Source organism: Balaenoptera ricei, chromosome 5 (genome assembly GCF_028023285.1).
Source record: "Balaenoptera ricei isolate mBalRic1 chromosome 5, mBalRic1.hap2, whole genome shotgun sequence".
Taxonomy (NCBI): domain Eukaryota; kingdom Metazoa; phylum Chordata; class Mammalia; order Artiodactyla; family Balaenopteridae; genus Balaenoptera; species Balaenoptera ricei.
In genome coordinates this window covers 44245647-44270147 of record NC_082643.1, presented here as the reverse complement: position 1 = coordinate 44270147, position 24501 = coordinate 44245647, and the positions used below count along the sequence as shown (strand labels likewise).

Sequence of the window (24501 nt, the reverse complement as noted above, 5' to 3'; positions counted from 1 at the left end):
AAAAAAAAAAAAATGACATTCTGATGTACATTTTCAGTATCTTGCGAACATGGTTATGATTCACATCCCCAAAGCCAGATAAACTCTGGTAAACCAATAAAAACAAGTTTTAAAACTGATTAAAACACAAGCTGAGGACAAGGTGCTTGATGGTGATAGGATATCTCATTCAAGAGATCCTCACCAAAAAAAGTAAAAGGAAGTCAGAATTAAGTGAGAGACGACAGTGAACAAGAAAGAGCACTAAATGTTTAATAGTGGCAGAAGGGACATGGACAAATTATAAAGTTTGAGAAATCTTATGAAGTTCTTAAATAAAAAGCCTGTGAAAAATAAGTTTCTAACTATTTTGCCAACATAATAACCAAAACATTACTTCTAATATCAGCTAAGAGTGGATAGTTCCCCAAACCTTCCTCCTTCCTTATACACCTGCTTTACTTCTCTAACTCATGCCTTCTTTCTAAAAGCCAACTCTTTCAAACAGGAAATGCATTTGTGTTCCCTGGTCTTAAGTGGATCATTGTATTTCTAAGAGTAGTGGTGACCTAAAAAGGCCTATTGGGCATGAAAAATGGGGAAACACTTAACATATGTTCTGGTAATCTTCTATCTTAGGGTCCTATTCATACTAACAATGGGTACCATTTTGAAGGATTCTCAATGTTTTGAGAACCATACCAAAGAGTTATCTTTTCTTATGTGTTTCATCACGATCAAATAGCCATCTTACAGCTAAAATCAAAAACTCAGAGAAAATAAGTAGCCTATCCAAAGTTCCACAGCTGGGAGGGCAGCAGAGAAGAGACTGAAATCCAGTTGGTCCAATTCTAAACCTTCCATCACATGGCACTGCCTTTCTACATTGCAAACATGAGCAATGCAATGGACAGTAAATTCCAAAGAAGAGGCACACATTGGCTGGTATGCACTACTGCTGGCTTGAAGGGTTTCTCAGAGCAGCAAGTTTTCCTAGACTTTGGCCATCTGTTAGCTGAAAATATCATGTCTGAATGATTTTTTGACAGCCCGACATCAACTCTGGCATCTTTATACCAGCAGAACATCCTTGTACTCAAACTACTACCGAGAATAAAATTGTTTTAAAATAAGTAAAAAGCTATAAATACACTAAATTGGAATTTAACCAAAATTAAGTTCTAAGTTCTCTGGCAGAAATTTTCAAAAGCATTAGACATATCAAACTTTACAAAAAAAACCACACAATTACTAAAAGCAACATTCAAAAGAATTCAGTAACAACTATGCATTTAATCACCCTACACACGCAACTATGAATCAATTTAATATTTAACATGCATTTTAATTAGTAAGCCCCCTTTTTTTTTTTTTTTTTTTTTTTTTTTTTTTACCTGTACTGTTTTTAACTGTTGGGTCTGTAACACAGAGGGCTGAGTTGTAGTATTAATCAGTTGACTTCCTGGGGTCAATGCTGAGACACCAATGACAGGTTTCACCTCTGGCCTCCCTCCAATGGTAACTACTTTAATTTGCTGCGGTGGTAACTTAGCATCTCCTGACTGGGCCTGAGTTGTAACTTTCTGAGCCTGGGGTTGGCTATGGGGTAGTGCTAAAACAATTGGTGAACCAGACTTGCCCAAAGTTGTTAAAATTAACTTCTGTCCATCTGGTTTAAGGGTCTGATTGCCAAGTTTAAGATCAGATGTCTGTGATACTTTGTTTAAAATAATCTGATTGGCTGATATAGTCACAGGAGTCTGAGCACCAAGTTTTTGAAGGCCACTTGGAAAAGCTGGTTTCACTGTGGTATTACAATCTGCTTTAGTAATTGTGGTATTCACTGCAACTTGGTTAGTGTGGTTACTGTACACTGTTATTGGTTCCGTGGAAATGGGCGTGGCTGTAGAGTCACCAGTAGAATTTATGTTGACAATTTCTTCCAGTTCTGTCTCCATGGGAATTGGGGATGAAACAATAACAGCCTCAATACTATCATCATCCACTAAAGTTATACCAGTGTCCATTATCTCCTCTGGAAGCAAACTATTCACCTCAGCTGGCACCACCTCCATGATCGTTCTCCTGCTAGAAAGTTGATCAGGCACTGCAATAAAATTTGAAAAATGAATAAATTACTAGGTTTCAAAACAGATTTAAGAGAAGAAAAAAAATTATTCAAGAAAAATGCAAATGACAAAACAAAAATTTTTACTGATGTATAACTGAATGAAGGATGTTCCTGATGCATATTTGGGTTAAACCATTTTAACAAATCCTCAACCTTCAAGAGTCTGAAATATAAGTCATGTGGGACACAAAACTAGAAGCAAACATTCTCATTCGCCATGTCTCAACCCAAAAGTATACTGCATTCAGGCAACACTAAGTCACATAATTACAGGAAACTCCTTTCCAGTTCCTGCTCATAAATAAAACCTTTTAATCTTTGACATGTCTGATCATCTTACTTCTTCCCAGTTACGGGTTGTTTTTATTTTTCCTACTGACAGACTTGAAAACTGCTGATTTGCACAAGGAAATAAAGATTTAAATATAAACAGATCTTAGAAAATATATTCAAATCTCCAGTGAGCGAGGTCCTAAAATGAGGTTACTATACCACTTATAAAAATCCATTAAGGACTCAAATTAATGTTAAAGGAGTTTCTAGAGTAATCCATCTCAGCAACTGTAGGTCAAATGGCTTATCTGGCCCAAGTTTGATCAATTAGCTTCATACTAAAGAAACCTTTATTTGGAAAGAAGATTCTCAAATCCTCCTCAGCCATTCAAAATGTCACAAAGGGAACCATTTAAGAGGTATACAGCTAGTCCCCATAAAGAAAAAAAAAAAATGGTAATAATAATAAAGCAGATTACGAACAAATCAGAACTGCGATGCTTTCAGCCAAAGGTCATGCAGAACTTCCAATAAAGGAGTCACTACCATTACCTTCACATATTAAAGAGTTCATCATATTTATGACTGACTAAATAAGTTATCTGCCCAGAGAATATCTAAGATCCACAGGAACCTAATCAGTATTTCTTTCTTTTCCCTTTTTTTAAAAAAAATATAAACATGCAATACCCATTCCAAGATTAACAGACATGAACACCAAATTATAATTATTAGCATTGACAAATACTACTACTGCCAAAATTAATCTTCATTATTGAGCACTTACTATCTACCAATGATGGCATAATTTAATCTATCCTGACAACTCTAATATGGTATCATTATCACCCCCATTTTACAGATGAGGAAACTTAGAAAGGTTAAACTACTTGCCCAAGGTCACACAGCTAGCCAGTAAATGGTAGAGCCAGAACTCAAACTCAGGATATGTTTTATGATACAAAGTTCATAATTTTAATCACAAAATTTACTGCCTTAAATTTTTACCACTGGTATTTTTAAATGGAGAAAAAAAATAAGTCTACTCCTTTATAGTCAACCTCCTACCCCAAAATCCTACTCTACACAACCACTGGTCTGTTCTATCACTTCACTAGATTAGTGTTGCCTTTTTGCCCATTCTAGAACTTCATATAAATGGAATCATATATTACGTACTCATGACATAAAGGAATATACAGTATAAGCCTTTTCCCTCAGTATGTTTAAGATTTATCTTTATTCTTACACTTATTAGCAGCTTAGTTCCTTTTCATTGCTGAGCAACATTCCATTGGATGAATCTACCACAAGTTGTTTATCCATTCAGCTGTGGATGGACATTTGGACTGTTTCCACTTTGGGACTATTATGAATAATACTGCTATGAACATTCAAGTTTTTTATGGATAGATATTTTCATTTCTTCTGAATAAATACCTAGAAGTGGACTTGCTAGGTCATAAGGTAAGTTTATTTTTAACTTTGCATGAAACTGCCAAACTATTTCCCAACTCAGCTGTACCATTCTGTACACCCACCAGCGATGCATGAGGCTCCCAGCTGCTCCACATCCTCACCAACAATTGGTTTTGTCGCTCTTTTTAACTTTAGCCATTCTAGTGGGTGTGAAGTGGTATCTCACTGTGGTTTTAATTTGCAATTCCCAGATGACTAAAGACGTTGAGCATCTTTTCATATGAATGTTATCTATTTGTATATCTTCTTTTAAAAAGTGCCTGTGTTAAAGCCTTTTGCCAAATTTTTAAAATATTGGGTTTTTTATCTTCTTATTGAGTTGGATGACTTCTTTATATGTATTGCAAAATCATCAGTCACAGTAACTTGTAGCTCAGAGGAATCACTAGGGTTTCCAAGGTATGAGCACTTCTCTAGATGTGGCTCTTCCTAATCAGGAGAATCCCCTCTGGCACTTACAGAACAGGGCATTTACAGACAGGCTCCTTAAAACATCAACACCAATTATACCTTCAGCAATGGAAGCCAGGATAACAGTACACAACAATAAACGGCCCCACCCACAGTGCCACATGAGCTTCCCTTCCCTACAGCAGACCTTGCCCAAGCCCCGTCAGTTGTCTCTGAACATTCCATCCCCCATAGAACAAGGTAGGATGATGACTTGGGTGTCAGTATCCAACACAACCATAAAAGTTTGACCGCCTCTTCTCCCTGAAGTTCCCCCAGCACGTTTAGACAGATGGGTGTAGCCTCTGGTCTCCCTTAAGGATAGGGAGACCTCAGCCCAACCCTTATACATCTTTCTCCTTAAAACACCTTAAGTCAAGGTGTAAGAGGAGGAGAGGTCACCCCACGGAAGGAGACAGTGGTCAGACAGTGCATTTACTTTCAGTTTCAAGCCCCCACACTTGCAGCTCAACCAAACAAACTTCTAATGTTTTCGATCCACCCAGATCCTCATTTCTAACATCATTTTCTCAGCTCTGGGGACTCCTTGACTGAGCAGCTACAGCCCCACCGCCCTTCTGCTAGGGCCATGGAGTTGAGTGTACAACAGCCAAGGTAACCATTCAGGCTACCTCTCAGCTCAGCCCCTAAATATTCATTAAGAGGTAGAACACTGAAGCGCTCCTACTTCCCTTGCCTCTGCCACACTTGCCCACCACTTGGGTGAGAGCATTCGCTACCAGATGCCAGAGAGTCTTTCCATATCCCCTAGCCCAGCCCTCAAGGCCTTCATCCTTTCTCTTTCAAAAAGCGATGAAGAGTGGCCCCCGCTTACCACAATTAGAGAAAGCCCTCGCACAGAAACGAAGACCCAACACAGCCATAAATTTAAAAAAAAAAAAAAAAAAAAAATACTTTAAAAAAAAAAAAAAGAAACTTAAAAAAAAAAAACAAACCATGTCTCTGTCAGCACTCCATTCTTATGGCTAAAATTGTCAAGTACTGGGAGGGGGCTGAGATTTTAGACACTCCTTGCAAGCTAACAAAGCAGCCTGTCACTGTTTCGTGGATACTGGCAGACAACACAGTAGGCCTAGGTCAGAGACACAGGACTTACTACTCCAAGCACAGCAAGGAACATAAGTATCATGTGTGTAACAGTTCCCCTGTTACCCCCAAGTCCTATAGGGCAGGTGCGGAGAGGAGCCCAGGTAGACACTGTGCAGGCAGCAGGTTTGCATCACAACTGAGGGACCCTGAGCTTAAGGAACCTGAATCATTTATAACCTGAAGCACACCTGCCCTTTGTCCAAAGGGAGATATTATCTTTATTATACTAGACAATAAGCAAATCTGCCCTTTGCAACAGCAGGAGTCATTAACTATCATCCAACGCCTTATGCTATACAAACATCCTGGAAAAAATTGTTTAAAAAGGCTGTCACACTACTGAGCCTGCGCTCTAGAGCCTGCAAGCCACAACTACTGAAGCCCACGTGCCACAACTACTGAAGCCTGCGCTCCTAGAGCCTGTGCTCCGCAATGAGAGAAGCCACCCCAATGAGAAGCCCGCGCACCGCAGCGAAGAGTAGCCCCTGCTCGCCACAACTAAAGAAAGCCCGTACGCAGTAACAAATACCCAACACAGCCAAAAAATAAATAAAAATTTTTTAAAAATAAAAAAAAAGTAAATAAAAGGGCTGTCACCGCCTCACTTGTAAGAAGTACAGAAACGCAAAGACCCAGGGAGAACTGTTTCCCAAAAGTATATCTCTCTACTTATTTACTTTAGCAATGTTTTTTGTACTTCAAGTGTATAGGTCTTCTTTCTATATATATTTTGGTAAATTTATCCCTAAGTGTTTCACGTTTTTTGATGCATTGTAAGTGGTCTTTTTTTTTTTTTTCCATTTTCCAACTGTTTGTTGCTAGTATACAGAGATTCAACTGATTATTTTATATTGTCCATGCATCTAACAATTTAGCTAAACTCACTAAATCTCGATGTAGAGCCCTTAGGATTTTTTAGAAAGATAATCCATGGTGTCTGAGAATAAGATCTGTATTTCTTCCTTTTCAATCTGCATGTCTTTTGTTTCTTTTCCTTACCTTATTACCACACTGGCTAGGACCTGCAGTAAAATGTTGAATAAAAAGTGGTAAGAGCAGACATCTTTACCTTGTTCCCAAACTTACCCTTAGCTGTAGGTTTTTCATAAATTCCCTCTATTGGGTTGAGGAAGCTAACTTATAGTACCAGTTTGTAGTTGTTTCTTTTTTCAATCATAATCATAAATGGATATCTAATCATATGTTTTTTTCTACAACTAGTGAGATAATCATATGGCTTTCCTCTTTTAGTCTGTGAGTTATACTGATTTTTTATTAAGCCAATTCTGCATTCCTGAAATAAACTCCACTCAAAATTACATAAAATTGTATAAAATCATATTTTGTACATATTGCCAAATTCTACTGGCTAATATTTTGTTAAGCAATTTTGTCTATACTCATGAGGGCTACTGGTCTGTAGTTTTTTTGTAGTGGCTCTCTGGGGATAATGCTAGTCTAATAAAATGAGTTGGGAGGTCTTCACTCCTCTTCAATTTTCAGGAAGAGTCTGCATGGAATTGCTACAATTTCTTCCTAAAATGTTTGTTAGAATTCACCAGTAAAGCCATCTAGACATAAAGCTTTCTTGTGAGGTTTTTAACTATAAATTCAATTTCTTGAATAGGTGTGGGGTTATTCGGGTTATCTCTCTCTTTCTGAGTGACCTTTGATATTTGATAGTTTTTATCTTTTAAGGAATTTGTCTATTCCTCTAAGTTGCCAAATTTATTAGCATAAAGTTATACAAAATATTCTTTTATTTTAATGTCTGTAGAGATGGCAACTCTTTGATCCTCATTTTGGTAGTTTCTGTCTTTTCTCCTTTTTTTCTCTGATCAGTCTAGTTGGAGATTTTTCAATTTTATTGATCTTTTCAAGAACGATTTTGGCTTCATTGATTTTTCCCAACAGTTTGTCCATTTTTTATTTAACTATTACCTTTATCTCCTTCCTTCTGCTTACTTTAGATTTAATTTGTTGTTTTCTAGAAACTTCAGATGGAAGCACAGATCAGGATTCGACAAACCATAGCCTATAGACCAAATTAAGCCCACAGTCTGTTTATGTATTTCTCTGCAGCTAAGAATGATTTTTACATTTGTAAATAGTTGGGCGAGAGGCAGTATATGTATGTGTGTGTGTGTGTGTGTATATATATATATATATATATATATATATATACACACACACACATACATATATATACACTCTGTGTGTGTGTGTGTGTGTATATATATATATATATATATATATATATATATACACACACTACCCTACAAAGCCTAAAATATTTGCCATCTGGCCCTTTATAGAAAAAATCTGTCAACACTTGGTTTAGATCATTGATTTTAAACCTTTGATATTTGATAGTTTGTATCTTTTAAGATATTTGTCTATTCCTCTCAGTTACCAAATTTATAACCATAAAGATTTTAAACCTTCTTTTCTAAAATAAACATTTAATGTTAAAAATTCCCCCAATGCTGCTTTCACTGCATTCTACTAATCTCAACATGTTTTTATTATCATTCGCTTCAAATGTTTTCTAATAGTCCTTGTGATTTCATCTTTGACACACGGAAAATAAAGAAGTGTGCTATTTAATTCCCAAACATTTGGGGGTTTTCTACCTTCTATTATTGATTTCTAATTTGCTCCTATTATTGTCAGAGACTGTAACACTCTACCATTTCCATCATGCGTAGATGGAATTTAGAGACTAGTTTCAGGCTCAGTGTATGGTCCATCTCGCTGAACACTGCACGCGCACCTGAGGAGAACATGTATTCTGTGGTTGCTGAGGGTGGCACCTATAAAAGTCAATTAGGTCAAGTTGGTTGACAGTGTTGTTCAGACCTTCCACAGTCTTTCTTTTTCCTTTTCTATCAATTATTGAGAAAGGCTGTTAAAATTCCCAAATACGATTGTGGCTTTGTCATTTTCTCCTCTTCTATGCATTTTTGCTTCTTCATATATTTTAAAGCTCTATTACTAGGCAGAACATGTCTTCCTATTTGTCCTATTAAAAGAAGACTAGGGGCTACAGAACTAGGAGTCTCCCTTGGAAGTAGGAGTAAAGTTCAAACTTCGAACAAGAAAAGGTCTGATTCGTTTGGCCGGTCTCTAAGCAGTATGGGCTGTGCAGAGTTCAGGAGCCAGCACACCTCACAGGCCACTGAGCAGACTGTGATAACTGCTTTGTGATTAGACATCCATATCTGTTTCAATCAGGGTCACATGCAAGGCATGGTGGCCTATGCTAAAAGAAACTCTCAAAAGGAGCTTGTGGGCATGGCAGGAAAGGGTTTGGCCATCTAGTTACATGAATCATCACTCTAATTTTATCCCTTAGGAATGGGAGATATGTACTAGCACATGCAACGTCATCATCTCCGTGTTGAGGACCACTCCAAGAAAAGAGAGGATCTTCACAAGCCAATGGGACTGAGGAGCTTTAGTTTACCTCATCTGTATGGAAGGTTACCTTTCAAGGTATGGAGAGAAAAGAATATTGAACATACAATGCATTCTCCATGCCTCCAATATTTCTGCTCATAAAATAAAGTTCTAAAAGCCTTAGTTTTTAACTTGTTTATGTTTTTTATCAGCATTTAATTAATATGTATTGCTTCCCAACTTTGTGGAGGGAAATTAACCAAAGTCCTTGCCCAGACAGACCTCAGAAATCAACAGAAGAGTGGCATGATCACAGCTGTACTTTGGGAGGATTAACTTCATCTCAGTATTTTATTGGACTGGAGGCAGGGAAACCAGTTAGAAGGCTATTACAGTAATTAGTTCAAGACAGAGATAAATGGAGGGACGGATTTAGGGCAGTAAAAGAAATGAGTTAAATATAATATAAAAAATAATATAAGATAGAAATGATAAATGCTCTACGCTTTCACATTTTTAAATGGTTTCTTAGAGAATATTACCAGTGCTGAAACACTGTTCTTTCCCTTAGTTACAGGTGGAGGACAACATGGTAAACAACTGTTTTCATTCTTGCACATACTAATAGAAAATGGCGACGACCTATCATCATATTATAGGTGAGTAATTGGTCAGATGTTGGGACAGAAACATTTGAATGTTTAAGAATTACACTTTTGTACCTAGAGCTTACCACCAGCACTACCTGGTTAACTATACTACTTGGATTTTAGCTTTCATTTCTAAGATCAAACATCAACAACTCAAAAACTAGGTACAGAACTACATTTCTCAAACTAAGCTGGGAGCAGTGAACTGTAAAACATGAGTTCTGAAGAAATTTTGAGAAGTTCATATTTTCATTTCAATAATATATATTTTTTAAAAGTATATTCTGGATCACCTTGATAACCACCTCATATCTACCATCAATGGTACCAGAATTAGAGTGGGCATAGAAGGGTCTTACAAGGTAAATGATATATTTATGCCAAGTAAAAGCCAAACCACCTAACCAGTGATTTAAGGAGGAAAGCTCTGCGGCATTCAAACACCGAAAAGTAGTGTAGGAGTTGAGTTATCATAGGATAGACAGCATATAGAAAACTGCACACCTAGCCAAGGCCCACAATAGTATATTCACTACTCAAAGAAAGATTTCATTTCAGCAAAACAACATCATCCATCACCCTAAATTTAATTGGTTTTACAGGCTTTATAGTTTTGTTTATATTTCATTTATAAATTTACTTTTCTTTTATACTTCCAAAAAAGCAATAAGCATAAGGAATTTATATACATCTAAAAATTAAATATTTTAATAAAATAAAACTATTTAGGCCAATACTGAGGATCCACAATATTTTTTTTCCCTTTAAGGGGGGATTGTATATTATTCATGCTCAAGATTAACCTGGTGGAAAAAACATGGAGATTCAAATCAGAAAGATCTGCTTCCAAATCTTGACTCTCCTAGTTGCTTATCATGTAACCCTAAGCAATAATCTCTCTAAGCCCTAGTTTACTCACAGGGTTACTGTGAAGACAGTTATGCGGTACACGAAAGCTCAAATGAAAATTATTCTCTTCTTTCTCTATCTAAATTAGCTTCTCCTGATTTCTCCCTTTTTAAAATATTTTATTTACTTACTTTATTTATTTATTTATTTATTTATTGGCAGCTCCGCGTGGCATCTCAGTTCCCTGATCAGGGATTGAACCTGGGCGCTGGACAGTGACAGCATGGAGTCCCAACCACTGGACCGCCAGGGAATTCCCTCTCCATAGAATTTTTAATCTGTCATATATCATGCAGATTACACCTTCACAATGTCTCCTTCCCACTGTAACCAAGAGTTTCCAAAGCTCCAAAGCTCAGAGCCAACTACGTATTTTTACCTTTATCTCCTCTCACCTGCAATACCTCCTACAGAAAAAGCTACAGGACTTACCTCCCTCAAGTGCATCTCTGAGGCTGTCACTCTCGTACTCAAAAATTTTCTGTAAGTCTCAAGGCCTTCTGTATTAAGGTCCTACCCAACCTATCCTTCCAACTTTACCTCCAACAGTTCCTAAAGTGAAAGTTTCCTGAGGCAAAGATACTGAGGTATCGCCCATCCCTAGCACAGTATGTGACACATAATAGACACCCAACAGTAATATTTGAAAAAAGTAATAGGAATCTGTAATGCTCCTCTCCACCAAAAAAGACGACCAACTACCTCCACTGGCATAACTCTTCATTTCTTTCTGACACACTTCTAATTATTAATTGTTTTAACCCCAATAATCTAAAAGCTGGTCTTGAAAGACAATCACAAGGAATCACAAAAAGACAACAGCACTCGGTGATTAAAAAAAAAAAAAAAAAGAAAGCCAGTGAAAAAGCATTAAATCTCCCTCTTTATTTTAATTATTTTAAAAATTCTTAGTTTTACTACTAACTTAGCAGCTGGGTTGGCATGGACCAAATAACTGCAACATAAAAGTTATAAGAAAAAACAACAACAACAAAAACAACCAAATTCCTACTGGATAAAACAAGAATATCAGGAAAAAAATGATTTAGAAAATTCATTGACTAAAACCTCTGAGTACCTCTCAGTTATTTCCCTTAAAAATTTTTTTGGTCTCTTATTCTTCTAGTGAATGAATTTGGACACTCAAATGTCCAAGCTATACACACAAATACTTCCTCTCTGAATAAAACACTCAACGAATAATATTGTATGACATACTATGACATCATCTCTTTGTAGGAAACCTGGATAAGGAAAATCACTGCTAATCATAAACATTACCAGGGGACATTTCTTAAACATTCACCTCTCTGTTCACTCATATATTCAACCTTCCAGTGACCCAACCTTCCACTACAAAAGCTGGAAAAAACCAGAGGGCCCCAAATTAATGTATAAAAATTTGATTCACATGTAACTTTTCAGTAACACTACTGTTGGGGCTCTGCAGCACAGTCCAAACATACATGAGTCTTTAGGGAACCTAACAAAATGAGACAACGGCTGTCACAGAGTCAGTCAACCCAATTCTCCAGCTCTTTAAACAAAGGGCTAACAAGTCCAGCATGTAAAATAAAACAGAGGTCTCAATTCATCTTCAACCAACTTAAAATTTGACTGGTATCAAGTGCGAGCATCAAGCCATCACAACTTCCTTCTTAACAATGAAGGTAAAACTTGTGAACCAAAATAAAGCGCCCAGAGCTGCACTTCACTTGGATCATAAAATCTACTGTGAAATTTTCCATAACTTTACTCTCTGAATCCACGAAATGGATGAGAGGCAGGGAAAAACATGGATATCAAACATGACTGACAGTATCTCAATTGTTATTTGCCAAATGGCTGGGCCCAAGGGGTCCTCTACAGATGACAGAGCCATAAAAGAAAACGACAACAGTTTTAATGATTACAAAACTGGTCCTTATGCTCAAAAAATGTGAACATCCACACCCCAACAAGTCACAGACTATGATCTAAGACACAGAGCTTAAATGCAGAATAAAATGTCAATGCTCTGCCTCCCTAAAGAAACATACAACCCCATAAACTGCTCAACATCATCAAACCAACACCCGCCAGAGTGGATATTTTAAATATTAAATCAGGTAATCATGATAACTGCTAGCGGTTCATCTAGGCCTCAGCAGCAGCCTTAGGTGTAAGAGCAAACTCAAGCCCTCTTAACACTCAAAGAATAATGTTGATGTCATTATGAGGCTACTGATTTTTTGCACTCTCAACTAGTCATTCCCTGACCCACAACGCAATTCTTCTCCCACCCACCCCCTCCCCCAAATAAAGAGAGCTCAAAACAGAGCAGCCCTCGGGTATCCCCTTCTCCTCTACCTCCGGCGGCTGCCGCTGTCTCCTCCCTCCGGCTCCGAGGTGGGGACTCCAGAAGGTCCCGGGCAATTCCGAGCCCGGGCGGTGCTTGTTTTGCCTGTGCACGGTAGCTCCGGCCAGCCTCTTCCTTCCCCAGTCTGCCCGAACTGGAGCGCTACAGGGATCCCGGGGGCCGAGGAGGGAGCCCGGGTGGCGACGCCGCCGCGGCCGCCGCCTCTGGTATGTCAGGGGCCGGGATTGTATTTCGAAAGATCCGCCATTTTCACCTCGTCATCACCATCACAGCTCAGCAGCTTCCCCGACAGCCGGAGCCCGGGCCGCCGCCGCCGCCGCCGCCGCCGCCAGTAACCTCCCCCTTCCTCCTCCTCCCCTCCCCGGCCCTCCCCTCCGGAGAGGCGCACACCCACATATCCGGGGAAACGTCCCGCCGGCCCCGCCAACCTTCAAATGCTCAGGGAGATACTAATGCACACACAGCCCACGCTGAGACCTTTCACCCTGCCACGAAAGATGGTGCTCCGGCGGGCCCGGTAGCAACGCGAAAGCAAGTCGCGCTACCTGCGGGGCCCCACGTCCGGCACATTTTTGTTTTGAAGAGCAAAAAACATGCGGAAGGGGGCAGAAGGGCAATAAAGAGCCCAAACTCTTTCATTTTCAGGAAAGCAACTTGAGAGAGATGACGGAATGCCTTTTATTCACTGTGTCCCTCTCAGACACTAAAAACAGGATCAAGACCTTTAGTGTCATTCACCAGCTCTGACATTTTCCTCCATCGTCAGCACTACTTCTGACAGAATGGGCTACTTCCAACTGCACGTCCGACCTCTCTGATACATTTGTAAATTACAGGCATTGATTCGCATGCAGATACTGTGGTCAAAAGGTCTAGTTTTCAAAATATATTTCTGAACTATTTTCCACTCAATTTCGTCTGATCATTTCTGTCCATAAACACTGTGACTTCCAGTTCGTTTGTCATTGGTTTAAGACGTCAGAGTGCCACTAGGTTTAAAATGTACTGAACCTATTCATGAGTGAACAATTTCTAAAATACAGAAAATATACCTCTAAGTTAAAATTCTTTGCCAAATGCTTTTAGAATCCAAGTCACCAAATTTAAAAAAAAATTTATTTGATACAGTTTATTTGATACTGTGAAAATAAGCAGCTTGCTTCAGAGCAAGACCCTAGAATTACCGACCCAGCTCCACCAGCTCCTCTCATCATGCAGTTTAATAAATAACTAAAAGAGAATACACGCATATTTTAATCATCAAAGAAATATCAGGAAAACATAAGCTGCAAGGCTTCTGACGGGAACAGAATTTTTAAAAAAAAACTAAGTTGACTACCTTTGTTAATTTCAGATTTGATAACCACCCACTGAAAAGGTGAATTCTATACCTACCATTCAACTACAGCATAAGCTCTAAAAGACCTGTCTGAAATGAGCAAATTGAATTTCAAGGTTTCGAACAGAGCCACTCTACTGCCTTTTTAAAAAGTTAGTTTAAGAAGAGAAAGGCAGAAGTTGAAAAAAGGCATTAAATTTCCTTACCTTGCTTGAATGACAACTCCATATAAAAGTCGGTAGCTTCAGGCTTAAACAAGTGCTATCTATCACCCAGCCCAGTCGCCGTTTCTATATGCAGCCTGCTAGACTCTGAGAGTATCAAGCCTTCCCAATTTATCTTTAAACTTTATTTCCCCACCGCCAGCCCTGTTCACCCCCACTCTGCTTGGTGTTTACCGTTGGTTGGCCAAGCTAAGTCCTGGCCCGCTCCCTTCCCCCGTGCACCTCGGGAACATTGTGACATTTGGCTGGTGGGCTTCGCGAGGAAAACGGACATACACGAAGAAGACACCATACAAAGGGGCATAGGAAGAACGGGGCGGCGGGCGGTAGGGAAGGGAGGAGCTGGTACAAAATGACACAGCAGCAAAACCGGTTCCCAGAAACCCGGGGCCGACACGGAGGCTCCTCGGGCCGCGCAGTGTGCGTGTCAACAGCCGCGGGAGCCCTGCCTCCAGACTGCCGGGAAGGGCGGGCTGCCGGCCGAGCGCCGGCCCCGCTGGGTGACAGCCGCCCTCCCGAGTGCCGGCGGGAAGGGGCCGAGCCCGGAGGATCCTCCCTCCCCCTGCAGCCCGGGGATGCGGCGCGGCGGCCCCCAGACTGCAGGTTCCCGCTCTCCGCCACGACCCACTAGCCCGGGCTCCCGGAGGGGGCGGTCCGGCGCCCTCCGCCCGCGCCACCACCCGCAGCGCCCCCTTTCCCGCTCGCCCGCCCAGAGGCCCCCACCCCGGGGGCTGACACTCACCAAAGCCGGCGGCGCCGCCGCCTCCTTCTCACGCCGCGCTCCCTGGGCTCCCCGCAGCCGCGGCGGCGGCGGCGCCTCCGAGACACAGACCCGGGTTTGTTCAAAATCACGCGCCCAGCGCCATTCCACCGCCGCATCCCATAATACGCTGGGCCCTCCCCTCCCGCGCGGCCCTCTCCGCCCGCCCCTCCACTCTGCCCGTCCCGCCTCCATGGCTTCCTTCGCCCCGCCCTTTCCGCGGCGCCTTGCCCCGCCCCTTGGCAACCCTAGCTAGCGTCATCCCGCAAGGCGGCCGCGAGTACGCTCCTGCTCCACGTGACTCCGAGTGTGCGCTCTGTCAAAGCTTTCGCACGGAATGTTCCATCCAGCTGAAGCTGGGAGGGGGAAGGCGGGGTCGCGCCTGAGCTTGGGAGGGAGTGTGTTATCTTCTAGCTTTCCTTGTTAGGAAGTCTGTGCTGTAGGTGCGATTTCCAGCATCTTGCCGTTGTTTGCTGTTCTTGGGTGGGGAAGTGATCAGTAATCACAAATGCCAAATCTCTGTTTTTTAGGCACTGATTTTGTGGGGGTCGCTCAAAAGCCCCTGGAAGACCACGCAGAGTTAAACTTATTTTGAAAGGGACTTTTTTTACGGTATACAGTCAAGACTAACACAATCAAAATTCTTTGTATTTGGTAACCATTTACTTTTATTTTTCCCGGTATTCTTTTTATAAGGTAAGAAAAGATACCCAAATTTGGAGACGGATAAGCAGGCAGAGATTCAGTGAATAACTGCCCTGTGTGAGAAGACTACAGAGGAAACAATAGAAAATACAAAAGAGTATATACGCAGTATAAAATGGTGTGGTACAGTTTGTAATTGCTAGTGGAGCACGGAGGACTTGCAGGTCAACGTGAGAGACTGTAACCTGGGAACACAAAGGAGGAGGTGAGACATGCTGTAGTGGAAGCAACAATCACTTTGGAGTTAAGCAGTCCTAGTTTTAAATTCTGGCACCTCCACTAATTAGTGTATAACATTTATCAAGTTTCTTTTCCCATCTACAGAAGAAAAATAACATAGCTTTCCAAGATCCTGAGTATCATATAAAGTGAGAAGTGTCAAGCAGCTACACACAGTCTCTGCCTCAAATGTTAGTTCTATTTTACCATAATCAACAGCACCCCATACCTTCCACCTCAAACTCTATGGTTAGGATTTAGCAAGGCAAGTGGCATGAAATTAGCAAAGGCTTGGTAGCGGGAAGGTCTGGACCCTGTGCAAGGAATGTGAGAAACCTGAATGATACACAGGCTTTATTGAGGTTCAGTAGGTGAGTCCAGTTTATGAGGAGCTTTGAGAGCTGGTGTAAGAAAACATCCTGGTGGTGGGAATTCCCTGGTGGTCCAGTGGTTAGGCCTCTGCGCTTGCACCCCCAGGGGGGCCTGGGTTCCATCCCTACTCGGGGAACTAGGATCCCACAAGCCACCCGGCCAAAAAAATAAAGGAAGAAAGAAAAGAAAAGGGCCTTGGCAGTTAAAAAAAAATCCTAGTGGTTAAATGATGGGTGGTACTTGTGGGGCACCTTTGGAAGGAAGAAGAGAGTGAGATGGGGTACCCAAATCCGGCTGGAATCTAGGGAAACAAAGAATCACCCTCAAAAGGAGAAAATTTCTCAGTTTATTCCACAAGGCTAGCATAAACCGGTAACCAAAACCCAAGGCAAAGAGCACCAAAAAAAAAAAAAAAGGAAAATTCTTCTATTCTCACTATGACTTTGTTACAAAGACAAAATTGAGTATTAAGACATAAAATCCAGTAATATGGTAGTAAAAAGAATTCACACCATAACAAAGAATGGTGGCTTATCATTAAGAAATCTACTCATGACATTTATTAAATTAAAGGAGAAAAGCCAAATGATATTCTCTAGAGATGTACCATATAACATTCAACAGCCATTTCTGAATTTTAAAAATTTCGTAGTAAACTAGAAATAAAAGAACAGTTCCTTAATTGCATCAAGATAATCATCAAAAAACAACAGTAATATCATACATTAGAGTAAAATGGCAGAAGTACTCACGTTAAAATCACAGATCTAGGGACTAACCTGGTGGTTCCGTGGTGAAGACTCTGCCCTCCCAATGCAGGGGGCCCAGGTTCAATCACTGGTCAGGGAACTAGATCCCGCATGCCCCCGAGTGCCGCATAAGACCCGGTGCAGGCAAATACATAAATAAATGAATATTCTTTTTAAAAAAATCAGGGACCCACAAGGATGCAGGGCTATAGCAGCTATTTAACATTTTTCAGGGCTTCCTAGCTAAATGCAATTAAATAAGAACATTAAAAAAAAGAGGTTGAAATAGTGGAAAGAAGAGACAAAATTATCCTTATTAAAAATAATCACAAAGAACTCAGTGTTGTGGTTAATTGCTTGGCCTCTGGAGCCAGACTGCCTGGGTCCAAATTCTGGCCCTGCCACTTAATAGCTGTGTGAACCTAAGCAAGTTACTTTCCTCTTGCACCTCAGTTTCCTCATGTAAATTGGGAATAAAGTATCATCATAAGGTTGTTGTGAAGATTAATGAGGTACTATGTGTAAAGCACTTTGAATAGTGCCTGGTATATGGTAAGAGCTCATGACTGAAAACTAATAATAATCTAAGCTACAATACAGTCTAAAATATAATGTAATTTTTTACTTTTTCAAGGAGAGCATTTTTAGCCCCTAAGAACCACTGCTGTTCAAACAAAACAGTATCTCTGTTTATATTTGCACGACAGCTTTCCCAGATGAACTAAAAGCATTTATTCAGCAAGTATTTTTTGATCATCTACCAAATCCTAAGCACTGACAAGACACTGGGAATAAAGTGGTGAGACAGAGCAGCTCTATCCAATGGAATGTTCCGGCATGGTAGAACTGTTCTATATCCACACTGTCTGATACAGTAGCCACTAGTCACCTGTGCCTGTCAAGCAACTGAAATGTGGCTAGTGTGGCTAAGGAACGAAATTTTCATTTCATTTCATCGTCATTAATTTAAATTTAAATAGCCACATGTCGGGGCTTCCCTGGTGGCGCAGCACAGTGGTTAAGAATCCGCCTGCCAATGCAGGGGACACAGGTTGGAGCCCTGGTCCGGGAAGATCCCACATGCCGCAGAGCAACAAAGCCCATGCGCCACAACTACTGAGCCTGCGCTCTAGAGCCCATGAGCCACAACTACTGAAGCCTGTGCTCTGGAGCCCGCAAGCCACAACTACTGAGCCCCGTGCCACAACTACTGAAGCCCGCGCACCTAGAGCCCGTGCTCCACAACAAGAGAAGCCACTGCAACAATGAGAAGCCCGCGCACCACAACGAAGAGTAACCCCCGCTTGCCTCAACTAGCGAAAGCCCGCGCAGCAACGAAGACCCAACGCAGCCAAAAATAAATGAAATAACAAAATTAATTAATTAAAAATAAATAAATAGCCACATGTCGCCAATGATTACAGCATTGGACAGCACTGTTCTATAGGAAGTGACAGTCAAAAACTAGTAGGAAAAAATAAGAGATTTTAAATAAATAAAGGGAGTTTCTAAAGAAGATATCAATACAAAAAATAAAAAGATTGTATAGAGGTATGAGTTGCATAGAAGAAAAAACAAAATGTACTATGGGGCACCTATTATGTGCCAGATATACTGCTAGGTACAAAGTACACACTAGTTAATAAAATTTTCTTAAAATATATTAGTTTCCAAAAGATTATTTAGACGTTCCTTTGCTCTTTAGTCCATTTGTCATAAATCCAGGATGTCTCTGTAAAGCAACTATCATGTATAAATCTATACAAGTGTAATTATCACCTTTATTTCTTTTTCATTATCACATAACTTTTTTTATAACAGATCTATAACCCCTTATCAACAATTTTAAATTACAAAATATTTTGAAAACTGAAAAGTTTCTGGAAGCTTATGACAAACTCATTCAGTAGGAAAACCAATATGACATAAGGTATTAATATTCTCTAGAACATTTAGTGTGAATATCTATATATGTCAGTGCAGAAACATGAGTGTATTTCACTATGGAGCTTAATAAAGGCTAAAGGGGTTGGAAGGAGCTTTCCAAGGTGATGGGAATTTTTTTTTTTACAAGTTAAACAGTTTTATTTTGATAAAGGTTACACATCAATATGGCAAAACAAACGAACAAAAAAAGTACCGTACATAGCCAAAGTAATCTCCCACTCAGGCTTGCTCCCCAGCAGGTACCCTTCCCAGAATGTGTATATATTTAATTTAACATTATTTACACACATTCTTTTGATCCTATCTTTAGTGATAGGAATGTTTTTGACCTTGATTGTGGTATTGGTTACATAAGGGTATATACATTAAAAAAATTAATTAAAAAAAAAAACTATTCCACCCTGAAGAAAAAATAAGGGTATATACAATGGCCTAAACTCATTGGGTACACTTAAAATGGATGTGTTTTATTGTATGTAAATTATACGCCATTAAAGTTTTAGTTTTTGTTTTAGTTTTTGTTTTTTTGGCTGCATTGGCTCTTTGTTGCTGCGCACAGGCTTTCTCTAGTTGCGGCGAGCGGGGGCTACTCTTCGTTGTGGTGCACGGCCTTCTCATTGTGGTGGCTTCTCGTTGCAGAGCACGGGCTCTAGCCGCGTGGGCTTCAGTAGTTGTGGCACACGGGCTCAGTAGTTACGGCTCGCAGGCTCTAGAGCGCAGGCTCAGTAGTTGTGGCACAAGGGTTTAGTTGCTCTGCGGCATGCAGGATCTTCCCGGATCAGGGATTGAACCCGTGTCCCTTGTATTGGCAGGTAGATTCCTAACCACTGAGCCAACAAGGAGGTCCCTAAAGTTGGTTTTAAAAGAAAAAAAAAAATGACAATTCTTAAAATTTGTGCATGTGCCATCTAAAATCCAAAATATCCTCAATTTCAAAACACATTGGTACCCAAGGGTTTGGAATAAGGAAATGTAGATCAGTATCACTTTGAACACACTCCAAGTTTTTTCACTTATGGTACAGGATGTGATTAATAATGTCAAACCACCTAAAAAAATAAAATCAACCACTAAAATCATCTGTTGGTGTCAGGCAGCGTTCATTTACTTTTCCTCTGGCTTTATGATTTCTTGGCCTCCTTAATAGTCGTTTCTGTCTTTCTAATTAAAGGGATAGAAATAGGGGCTCCTCTGTAACGTTCTGATGTACTTGTCCTGCTGGGGGTATAACCATCCCTGTGGTTAGGAGCGGGGTTTTCCCTTGGAGGAAGTAGATATTGCCAGTATCAGTCATCCTAGGAGGCACATCTTGAGACAGGATATGGGAACTTGCAAGAAGGGCTCACACGGAGAGAGGGAAGTGCTTCGTTTCTCTCAGCCTTGCTTATTTGGACTTAGACACGAAGAGTTTAATGTTTGAAGGAATGTGGCCACCTTTCCACCTAGTCGGGGAAAGAAAAGTCTGCCTCCAGAGGGACTAAAAACTAGGTAGAGTTTTTTCGTTGATGTTCTGTTTTTTGTTTTAATTATAAAACATCTTAAAATTCTTCATGGCTTATAACCACAAGCATTTATTTTTCTCATGAATTGTATGAATTGATCTAGGCTGGGCTCAGGTAGGCCAGGTTGGAACCCAGGCTTTTGGTTGGGTTCCCATCTGTTCCATGTATCTTAATTCTGGGCCCAAGCTGATAGGGCATTAGCTACCTAGGGCATGCTTTTCTAGTGGATCACAAGAACACAACAAAAAATGAGTGGAAACATGATATCCTTCTTAAGGCTACCCCTCCCCCTCAACCACACTGTCACTTCTGCTTATGTTTCATTGGCCAAAACAAGTCTTACTGCCAAGCCCAACATCAGTGAGATGTACTCTAGTGAGAGGTACTGCAAAGGTACACGGCACAGGGTGTAGATGTATTACAAATTCTAGTACAAAGAGGGAATAAAGAATTGGGAGTATTGATCCAAACCAGCACAAGAGGTAAATGTGAAGACACCTTGCACATCGGCCTAAACAGGTGTAGCATGGGAGGAGATCAGAACGCTTTAATACTTTACAATCTCCATGAAAACACCCCTTTTAAAAACAAATACAAATGACTCTTCAGTCTTTTGTAAATTGCTATGCCTATACAGCATTAATCTCCTTATTCCAGTTAAACTGCTATTCTTTGTTCTTCCAATGTAAAAATTCTAGAGCTGGCCCTGGCCTGGGACCTGTGAACTCACAAAGCTACCCACAAAGCTATCTGCCACATAGTTGTAACTTACTAGCTACAGTTACTAGGCTGCTTTCAGCTGCAAGTAAAAGTAGCTTGTATATTTCATAACTGTCTGCACAGCTCATAAAATAAATAGTATAGAAATAGGCTTTCCTAGGATAATTCAGCAGAGAAAAGATATTATCAAAGATCCTGGCTCATTCCTCCTTTCCACACCACCAGTCTCAGAGTGTTGTCTTAGTTCATAGGCTTGCCTTCCAGTGGCTGTCACTTAGTACCATACATAGACATAATACACACCACACACAGATATCAGCCACAGAGGAAGGGTATTTCTTCCCATGCACCACTTGTTTTCTGCAAGGTTAAATTGGTCCCCCAGAAGACTTCCCATCATGATGCACTGGTCAGACCTGGACCGTATATGTCTCCTTAAACCATTCACTAGCAAAAGGAAATGGAATTACCATAAATGGCCTAGAGTAGGGGTCAGCAAATTAAGACTCACAGGCTGAATGCAGCCCGTGGCCTGTTTTTGTTAGGCCTACAAGCTAAGAATGTCTTTGTCTCTTTTACATTTTTAAATGCAAAAAGAAGGAGAAGGAGAAGAAGAAGGAGAAGAAGAAGCAAAGAGACCATATGTGGCCCACGATATCTAAAATACTATTTGGCTCTTAACAGAAAATGTTTGCAGACTCCTGCCTAGATCAACCATGATCTACCTTGAGGGATGAAGAAAGGCCTACCTTCCCTGAGCACCATACCAGTGTTAGGTCCACCATATCACATATGTGTAATTTCCTTCTGCTCTCCCCAAGCCTTGAGTAAGATCTTATTAACCATTACTGAATAGTTCCATTATTCACCACTCCTAAGGTAAATTAAAGGAAAAGTCAGTGTCCACATGGGTGTCAGAATGTTATGGGGGAGCAGTGGCTTTTCACTTCTCTTTTATGGGAATGATAGTGTTTAGTGAATTATCCCCAAAGGGAAGGTACACTTCAAGGGAAAACCATTAAAATGTAAAGTCCAGACACCGTACGTTGCCAACACATCACTCCATTGTCTTCTGAATCACATAATTTGTGACTATAAGTCTGTTTTAATTCTTCTGCATGTAATGTGGACCCCCTCAGATACCTTTAAGATTCTTCTCTTTATTTTTGGCTTTCAGCAGTTTGAATATTGTGTGTCTAGGAGTGTGTGTGTGTGTGTGTGTGTGTGTGTGTGTATGTTTCATCCTTTGGGGAGTTCTCTGAGATTCTCTGGATGTACGGTTTGATATGTTTGATATCTTTCATAGTTTTGGGGAAATTCTCAGCTGTTATCTCTTCAAATTTTTCTTCTGCCTTATCCTTTCTCTCTTCTGCTTCTTGGATTCCAGTTATACATACGTTGGATCGCTTTGTTCCACAGCCCTTGGATGCTCTACCCACCCCACGCTCTTCCACCTACACATTCTTTTTACTCTTTGATTCTTAATTTGGGTTCTTTCTATTGACCTGTCTTCAAGTTCCCTGATTCTTTCCTTGGGCTGTGTTGAGTCTATTCATGAGCTCATTAAAGGCATTCTTCATCTTTGTTGACATGTCTTTTTATTTCTAGCATTTCCTTTTTATATTCTCTTTTACTTTCCACCTTTCTGTTTTAACTCTTCATCTGTTCATTCATGTTACCTACATTTTATATTAGAGACTTTAACATATTGATCATAATTATTTTAAACTCCCTGTCAGATAGTTTCAACATCTCTAGATTGCTTTGTCTCTTGAAAGTGGTGTGTGTTTGTGTGAGTGTGTGTGTGTGTGTGTGTGTGTGTATTTCTTATAATTACTGATTGGATGCTGGACTTTGTGTGCAGACAGAGATGGAGATAAATATTATTTATGCTTGAAAATGGGCATGCATCTTTTTCTGCTAGGCTGTTAGTGTAAGAGGTTTAGTTATTCTAGTCAGGAGCTGAGCTGGGCTTGGGTTTTATTGTTGCTATGGTTACCTTCAGTGCATCATCGTTTTCAAATTCCTCTAAAGTTATTTTGTGCTTAGAGTTGGGGCTGGTTTGCTAAAGTTTTTTCTCAGTGCTGCTGTTCCACTTTCAGCTTTAGGCTTTCTATGCTCTTGCCACTCAGAGGGGGTCACTCTAAGCTCATGCCTTTCTTCCAGCAGTAACCTGCTTGTTACTTGGTGCTTACTAGAATGGTTGTAGTGATGGGGAAGGAAGACAGTGTCTCTGTGGTCCTGTTCCAACTTCATTCTTAGGCAGGCTCTGTGTCCCTGGGTCTGGGTAATCCAGACCCTCCCAGAGCATTATGACCTCTAAGAGTAGACAGTTTCCAGTCTCTTCCCCAGGATTAGAGGTTTGGGTTTCTCTTTTTTTTTCTTTTCATTTTTCCTATTCTTCCAGCTGCAATGGGTCTTTACCAGTCCCTTGGGGAACAGCAGGGCTTGCTGCCTTCTCCTATCAATTTAAGCCCTTTATTCCTTGGGGGAGAAGGGTCTGGGTTTCTTCCTGCCTTTCCTGCAATGGAAGCCACTCCTCTCCTCTAGGCTAGAAGGACCCAGGAGTCTTTTCCTTACCTACCACCCTGCCCCCAATCTTTGTCCTGGCTTCCCAGTGGTGGTCTCTGGAGAAGAGCCTGTGAATAGATGTGAACTCCTTTTATGACTGTGGCTTCCACGGTGTTCTACAAGCATGCCAGCCCACACTCAGTCTTTAGCAGTTTATTTAAACATTTAGCAGAATTCTTCCTTCCTGTTTGTATGGTTGCCCCATCTTCCTTCCCATGCCCTGCCATAGATGACACAGTGCCTGCATCTCATCTGTGTTTAGAAGCACCTGTCTTTCCTTAGATTTCAAGTTAGTGGGTTGCCCTATGACCTCAGATCTTTGATTGGCTTAATAAAAAATTATGATTTTATAGATTACCTAGACTTTTGTTGTGTGGAGGGAGCAATGCTTTTTTGCAGCTCCCTCCAGCTAGGCAGAAGCTGGAAGTCCTCCAGGTGTTATTTTATTAAGAGAGTCAGAGGGTCTCTATTGTTGGACCACAGTGCTTATCACAGGTTTTACCCAGGATAGTCCTTCTACTTACTCTCTTAACCCACCCCTTCCTATTTGTCTTACTAGCTCTCAAAACTCTTGCTTTATGACTCGAGTTTAATATCTGCTTCTGGTTGTTGCCACAGTTGGTGGCAGATTTGGATCATCTTCTCCACCTTACT

The 24501-nt window shown here is 40.6% G+C and overlaps 1 protein-coding gene across 4 annotated transcripts in view; it reads right to left on the bottom strand.

Moving 5' to 3' along the window:
- LIN54 (lin-54 DREAM MuvB core complex component) overlaps window positions 1–15179 on the bottom strand; it is a 68016-nt gene extending 52837 nt beyond the window's left edge. The window contains exons 1-2 of one of the 4 annotated variants that reach the window (XM_059922738.1): window positions 15045–15179; window positions 1374–2086 (exon numbers count right to left, since the gene is read on the bottom strand). In XM_059922738.1, coding sequence (XP_059778721.1) covers window positions 1374–2054 — 681 coding nt within the window. In that variant the 5' untranslated portion in view covers window positions 2055–2086; window positions 15045–15179. Of the gene's footprint in view, window positions 1–1373; window positions 2087–12729; window positions 13038–15044 lie in introns of those variants that run through there. The other 3 variants (XM_059922740.1, XM_059922736.1, XM_059922739.1) reach the window with 3 other exon arrangements.
- Between the last annotated feature and the right edge of the window lie 9322 nt (window positions 15180–24501).